At 33.3% G+C, this 8283-nt stretch overlaps 1 protein-coding gene across 1 annotated transcript in view; it reads left to right on the plus strand.

Moving 5' to 3' along the window:
* Positions 1 to 5565, plus strand: part of LOC111056287 (cytochrome P450 307a1) — a 32395-nt gene extending 26830 nt beyond the window's left edge. The window contains exons 5-7 of the mRNA XM_022343632.2: positions 314 to 511; positions 2980 to 3151; positions 4893 to 5565. Coding sequence (XP_022199324.2) covers positions 314 to 511; positions 2980 to 3151; positions 4893 to 5239 — 717 coding nt within the window. The 3' untranslated portion in view covers positions 5240 to 5565. The remainder of the gene's footprint in view (positions 1 to 313; positions 512 to 2979; positions 3152 to 4892) is intronic.
* Positions 5566 to 8283: the final 2718 nt, after the last annotated feature.

Consider the following 8283-nt stretch of genomic DNA (forward strand, 5'->3'; position numbering starts at 1 on the left):
TAAGCCTGTGGTACTTTTCTGTACGTTGTGTAATTATGAATGATTAAATTATTCTATTCTAAATCAATAAATACAATAAAAAAACTTGTAGTATTATCAAAAACTTTGAAATGAAGGGTACTACAAGTTTTTATATTGTTTTTATTAATTTGTACAAAAATAGCCCATATAAGTGAAGTGTTTTTATTCTATTCTGTTATATTATGTCGGCAATCTAGTGTTAAAACAGTGTTTTAAATTCTATGGGAATGATGCGAATGTGAGTAATCTCCAGGTGAAAAATGTTTGAATAAATTATTTTTTATTAAATTAGGACGGTGAACAGACCACAAACAGCAGCGCAGAAACGGAACCTAAGGACTTCACAGACGCACTTCTGGCTCATTTGAAGGAAGACCCCTCCCTCGGCTGGCATCACATTCTCTATGAGTTGGAGGACTTCCTCGGAGGTCACTCGGCGGTCGGAAACCTCGCCATGCTTGTGCTCACTGCTATCGTCAGGAATCCTCAGGTCAGAACTAAGATTGAGCTGAATAACTAAGATTAATTATTCAATTTGTTGTCACACTTATGCCTGGCTTCACCAAACCCAGTCAATATATTTCCCGGGTACGGGATTCACAAGTGTGCACTAGGATTCTCGATGGTAACTATTGTCATAAAAGTAATATGTTCCAGTGCACTCGTTGTAAAGCATATCTTCAAGAAATACCCCCACGTTTTAAAGCATATCTTCAAGAAATACCCCCACGTTTTAAAGCATATCTTCAATAATTACCCCCTCGTTTTAAAGCATATTTTCAAGAAATACCCCTCAGTTGATAGATAATAACGTTTTTTAAGAACTCCAACTCCAGTTATAGAGTATAAGACAAGTCAGGTCAATAACTCATCAAAAGATCAATATTTACATAATAGTGTTTACAACACTAAGTACGGTAAATCAAACCTAGTCTTGGTTTGAAAGGAACTCTTGTACACTAGTAGTTCTGTGAACAGTAGACCTCACGCAGTATTCTCATCCACAAGTACCTGATTGAAACTATAGACCTTATGGGAGGAAATACAGCAATAGACTGGCTTCTCCACACATCTGTGTAACCACTTGTCAGCTGATTTATGATGAATAATTATTATATAGTCTGATTTTTATTCCAATATTGGCCTATGAAGGAGGCTCCTTTTCCCTTCTATATTATCCTTGAAATGCAAAATTTCCAAAAACCTTGTATATACGTCGACACGCAATTAAAAATGGAACATACCTGTCAAATTTCATGAAAATCAATTACCGCGTTTCGCCGTAAATGCGCAACATATAAACATTTGAACATTCAAACATTAAGAGAAATGCCAAACCGTCCACTTGAATCTAAGACCTCACTTGCTCGGTCAATACAAATACTCTCAATTAAATATTTTTCCAAATGTCTTTTGAATCTTCAAATCATTTTGATGAGGATTTGTGGTAACCTGTTATAAAATTTCCTTCCAATAATCATTCAATTATATCTAGAAAATACCTTCCAGACCAATAATACCTGTAAGTTGATTTGACAATTTAATTGTGAATAACAACTTTATCGAATAAGTTACGGTATGACAAAACAACAAAACAAGGTAAAGATCGGATAAATTCAGTAAGTTTGTAGATCATGTAACCTATGTGTAGCCTATATATTTGTAATTATTATTTAACGAAAATCCTAAATAAATGCTGTAAATCACCCCGAAGACTTCTGCTACTGCAGACATTGACAACAGGGTTAACAGCTAGATGGAGATTCGATGAGAACTACTATCCAAAGATTATTTGCCAGCCCGGAATCGAACCCGGTACCTCCCAATTGCTAGTCAGGAATGCTTACCCTTACACCAAACTGACAATCTCTGAATAGCAGCGCTCATTTTATACGAAGCCATAGCGGCCAACTAGTATACAGATGGAATTAATAATAGAGAATGCATTTATTCAAATGCCAATTAATATATAATTATTATTTAACGAAAATCCTAAATAAATGCTGTAAATCACCCCGAAGACTTCTGCTACTGCAGACATTGACAACTGGGTTAACAGCTAGATGCAAATTCGATGAGAATTAAATGAGCGCTGCTATCCAGAGATTGTCAGTTTGGTGTAAGGGTAAGCATTCCTGTCTAGCAATTGGGAGGTACCGGGTTCGATTCCCGGGCTGGCAAATGATTTTTGGATAGTAGTTCTCATCGAATTTCCATCTAGCTGTTAACCCTGTTGTCAATGTCTGCAGTAGCAGAAGTCTTCGGGGTGATTTACAGCATTTATTTAGGATTTTCGTTAAATAATAATTATATATTAATTAGCATTTGAATAAATGCATTCTCTATTATTAATTCCATCTATATATTTGTATTTATGACGACTGTGATATACATGCATTCCTTGCTATTGTATTTATACAGAAATAAAGAATTTAAATTTTAAATTTGAATCATTCTAGGCTTTAAAAGAGCTAAGCTCAATATAAAATATTCCTGAACATCTTCATAATTCACTAAACCAATAATTGAATAAACGCTTAGTTATTCCTTGTTTTCACGATTCTAGTGGACGATCTAGTTATACTTGGAAGCTATGGCCCGCCACGTTAGGAGGGGATATGGAACCTTTTATCACGATTACTGAAAGTGATTTGAACTGTGTATCCACTTAAAGGTACTGGAATCAGAAAACCGGCCATTAATACAGAACGAAATGCATTAGCTGAAACGTTCTTTAATCAGTATTAAGTTTGTAGCGTGAATAAGTCTCTTCAATTAATCAGTATTAAATAGTGAAATTGCAATGAATCATTTTCATAATTATATCATAATAATGAATTATGTTAAGTGACTCTTAGGTAGGCCTACACAATTTACTTTACAATTCACTCTTCGTATCAATATATAATATGTATTGTAAAATTTCACTAGTTTAATTCATCAAATTTTTTCTCACAGGTTGGTAAGAAAATCCAGGAAGAAGTAGATAGAATCACGAAGGGAACAAGGAGCATAAATCTGTTCGACAAAGCTGATATGCCCTACACAGAGGCCACCATACTGGAAACACTCAGGACCACATCTTCACCCATTGTTCCACACGTTGCTACACAGCATACAACAATTGCCGGTAATTTATTATTACAATATTATTCATTATCACAGTCATTTCTACCAAAGAAAACTAGAATATATACCTATTTTACAATACTATTATCCTTGATTCCTATTCTTATCCTCCTTGTTGCTACCCTATTACAACGGATCAAGTCAAGTCAAGTCAAAAATAAGTTTATTTCCAAATCTTTCTAAGATTATAAAAGTTACATACAGCGCTTAAAAGTAAACAATATACAAATCAAAAATGATACAAAACGTGTTCATTATACTATCATACCTAATGATTTACAATGTAACAGTTATAATTATATTATAATTTCAGTTGTAATTTCACATGGAAATGTGCCTACATAGGTGTAAAACCTGAGCGTAGACACGAGTCTATGTGGGGAAAATTCACAAGTTTTGTATATCCTTTTATTCATGTACTGCATACTGAATTTGTGGAAATAACTTCATTTGATTTGATTCGATAACAATATTGATTAGAAAACCACTTTTAGAACTTTTAAATTTCATTATTTTCGGGCACATAATATATTGTTTGTCCTAAAGCTTTGACCCTTGTTTATCATTCTTGTAATTAAGTTATATTTTGTCAATCTACTTATATTGAAGTAGATTGAACCAAAATAACACCCACACCTTAAGCTTTAACTGTTTTGTAACAAAATGACACCATTCTCAACTCTGTAAGTAATTTCAGAGTGTTAACGAGACGAAATCCTCTTGGAGAGTCTGCGAGATATGCAGGAAACATGTCGACTAGAAATTCATTATATTTTATGTTTCCAAAAGTGTATGAATACAATGTTAGTTCTGATGGCTTTAGAACTTCTGGCTTTATCCAGATTTTGATTAATCTTTATTCAGAGCTAGTTTACTGTATAACGAGTAACTATACTAGTAGCATAGATAGTATACAGTAATACAGTTACTGTTCTTTATACATTAATTGTAGTTTGGACCAACCCCAGCCTGAGAAGAGCAGCTTAGGGTTGAGCCTGTTCTTCTCTCTCCCAATCATAGCGAAATTATAATATAGGGTGATTATAAAAGGACTTTACAACTTTGAAAGCACAAAAATATTTATTGAAATTACTTAAAAAGTTGAGAACGGTGTCATTTTGTTACAAAACACTTCAAGTTTAAAGTGTGGGTGTTATTTTGATTCAATGTGACAGCCGTTGGTAATGAGACATACAACCAACGGCTGTCACATCGAACCAAAATAACACCCACACCTTTAACTTAAAGTGTTTTGTAACAAAATGACACCATTCTCAACTCTGTAAGTAATTTGAATAAATATTTATGTGCTTTCAAAGTTATAAAGTCCTTTTATAAATATCCTGTATAATTTTTGATATTGTAAGAAATGAGAATAACTTTATGTCTACTTATGAGTTGAGCCTCTTGCTCTCTCCCAATCATAACTAATATAATTTAATTTGTGATATTGTTTTAATAAATGAAAATTGTTCTATAGTGAGGTCCACGTTATAATGACAGTATTTGATCAACTTTGGTTTTGCTATCCTTGTCTATCATTCGACAAAGCCGGTGGTACTATCCTTTTCTAGGTCCGCAGCGATGCCAATTATGTTTTTGTCAGTGTAGGAATATAATTAATCAATGAAGAGAATCGGCATCGCCATCCTTTTATCTTTATCCAATGCCATTATAACGTGGACCTCACTATAGCTCTACTAATACACTAAATGACTAATTCATGTTTTCTTTTGTAACAGACTACCCAGTCAAGAAAGGCACAATCGTCTTCCTCAACAACTACGAGTTGAACACAGCAGCCGAGTACTGGGAAGCGGCCGACGAGTTCCGACCGGAACGGTTCATCAGCAACGAGGGACAAATTAAGAAACCAGAGTTCTTCATTCCGTTCAGCACGGGAAAGCGCACATGCATTGGACAGAAACTGGTGAACGGATTCTGTTTTGTGCTCATCACACGGCTGTTGCAGCACTACGACATAGCAGCTGTGGATTTGGACCTGATTGACACGAGGCCGGCGTGTGTTGCCTTGCCTCCCGACTCATTCCCACTCAAGATCACGCACAGGGCTAAGGTTGTCACGTAGTAGTACCGACTGTCACTGAGTCAGTCACACATTGACTCAGTCACTGACTCTGTCACAATATCGGTCACTGACTCTGACACAATATCAGTCACTGACTAGTCTTGTAATCCTGCTAAAGTCACTCTTAGTGCCGGTTGCACAACAGCCGGTTAAATTTTAACCGTGATTAATTTCACGAGAACCAATCAGAGAAGCCGTCTTTTCAAAAACGCTTTCTCTGATTGGTTCTCGTGAAATATCTCACGGTTAAAATTTAACCGGCTGTTGTGCAACCGGGCCATAGGTCTCAAGTTGTCATGTGGTTTTGGACTCAGACACATTATCAGTCAGTGATTATCAGTCAGTCATTATCAGTCATAGAGAGAGTCAACAATATTAGTCACTGACTCAGTCAACAATGTCAGTCACTGACTCAGTCAACAATATCAGTCACTGACTCAGTCACAATAGCAATCACTGACTCAGTCAACAATATCAGTCACTGACTCAGTCAACAATATCAGTCACTGACTCAGTCAACAATATCAGTCACTGATTGTTCTAGTAATTCTGCTAACAACTCATACTCTCAGGTCTCAAGTTGTCCACTACCTCCTTAAACAAAGCCATGGTGCATTCGTGTGACGTCAGCACAGGTAGGGCTCCTACACCAATAAAAACACTAGCTGATATAGATCAGCTGAAATCATCGAATTTTTCTTGGTGTAGGAGCCCTATCTGTGCTGACGTCACACGAATGCACTACGGCTTTGTTCAAGGAGGTAGTGGACAACCTGAGACCTGAGAGTGAGTTTTTAGCAGAATTATTTGTTTACGGAGGTAGTGAGTTGTCACGTAGCTTTGGACTTAGAGACACCATCTGATACTGACTCAGTCATAATACGGTATTAGTCACTGATTAGTCATGCACTCCTGCTGAAAATCATAAGCAGTAGAGCAATTTTAATAATGTAGTGATCATTTAATCCCGATAAAAACACACACAGGTCTTGAATTGTAATGTAGTAATACGGTCACAATATCAGTGATTTGATAAAATTAGTAGAATTGATGGTGATGTTGTGAAATCTCTCCATAATAAGAAAACAAAGATATTGTCAAATTTCACTAAAAATTTATTAAAAACTTTAAAACAGAACATGGTTTCACGTAGTTTACCAACGCATCAACAGCTGTACTGAGACATGAACATGTTTTAATAAATGTTTAGTGAAATTTGACAATATCTTTGTTTTCTTATCAGTGATTTGACTGGTCTTGTAATCCTGCTAAAAAACACATACTATTATAAGAAAGCTTCAGCCTGGCCGCTGATTCAATTATTTCATTATTTGTGACTTTGACGCATGTATTTGATATCATGCAATTGTTTAAGTGTGAATGTATAGTTATGATAAAAATCTTCAGCTTGATCGCTGATTCAATTAATTTTTATCAAGTTGACAATCAAGTCAATATTCGTTATTGACATTTCCCTAATAAAGTTTTTGACAATATAGTATCATAATATTATGGTATATTTTTTGAGTATCCCTGAAAAAATGTTTAGTGGAAAAGAATTAAAACCTGAATGACGTCTAACTTGTATGAATGTTTATGTTTTATTATGAGCTTGTGAATTGAATTAGATGAGAATAATATATATTTTTCAAGATGCTATATTATGTAATTGTATTTTGTACTATGTATTTGCTTGATGTCAACGATATCAAATTTGTTTTAACTTGTATGTATGTTTATGTTTTATTATAAGCTTGTGAATTGAATTAGATGAGAATAATATATATTTTTCAAGATGCTATATTATGTACTTGTATTTTGTACTATGTGTTTGCTTGATGTCAACGATATCAAATTTGTTTTAACATTTGCATCTGATTTTAATTTAAATGAGTAGGTAATAATCTCCAATTTATAATGATTGCATAACATAGTGTAAATATTCTCAACTATTATTAGACATATGAAAGAAATGCATGGTACTACCTAGCATATAATATTATATTATATTGAATGTACTTTAATTTGTATTGAGTTTAGTCCAACATTTCTCAACTTGAGAACATATATTTGTAAATATCTTAGATTTTAGGTATTTCCTAGAGAATAATTTATTTATTGACTACTTCATAGTATTATATTTTATAGAATATTTGTGTTTCCTCTGTTTATAACATATCATCTTCTTGAGGGGCCACCAATACTAAAGATCCATCAACAAACATAAAACTAATATTAATAAACATAAACATACCGTACTATTATTGATATCATGATGTTAATCCATAATGTTAGCATTAAAAATTTATTGGTTACAATGGATGTTAATCCATTGATATCATAGTTGATAGTTTATGATTAAATAACGATTATTTATTGAGAAATAAATTTAATGTACCCTATACTCTTAAGACTTTGTTCTACTACAGTATATGTTTTTACAGAAGTTGAAAGTATTATTTCAATTGACTCAACACCTTTCTTCTTAAACTCAAGGAAATAACAAAGTATTGTTTTTAATTCTAGTCTCCTGAATACTGGATAATCAAGCATTAATATATTAAACGTACGGTAATAGCCTAATGTAATTTGAATATTTGAGTTAAAGAACTTGAAAAATACCCAGTATCTCCTTTAGTTTTTGCATTGATATTCTAGTTGAGGCTACGATTTTATTAAGTTCTATTCTAGTTTCACAACTACAATTTGTTTTATCACTAGCTTGTTACATGAATGATCACTGACTCTGAAACTCATTCACAGTGAAGATCCGACATGTTGGAAAAATTATTCATTGATATTTTATTGAGGCTTTAAATTTTTCCTTGTTGATAGCATAATTTCCAGGCTGAGTGATTGAAATAATTGTAAATGTAATGGCTAAAATTAGGATTAAATGATAATTTAAACTGTATTGTTTAATAATAATTGGATATAAGTTAATAATAATTTATTGTTGAGCCAAATTTTTGAAAATTTGATATTGTATATTTTGTGTAAATTATTCTAATATAATTATTTATTTATTCATAAAACCTGTATGA

The sequence above is a fragment of the Nilaparvata lugens genome, chromosome 4 (assembly GCF_014356525.2).
Source record: "Nilaparvata lugens isolate BPH chromosome 4, ASM1435652v1, whole genome shotgun sequence".
Lineage (NCBI taxonomy): Eukaryota > Metazoa > Arthropoda > Insecta > Hemiptera > Delphacidae > Nilaparvata > Nilaparvata lugens.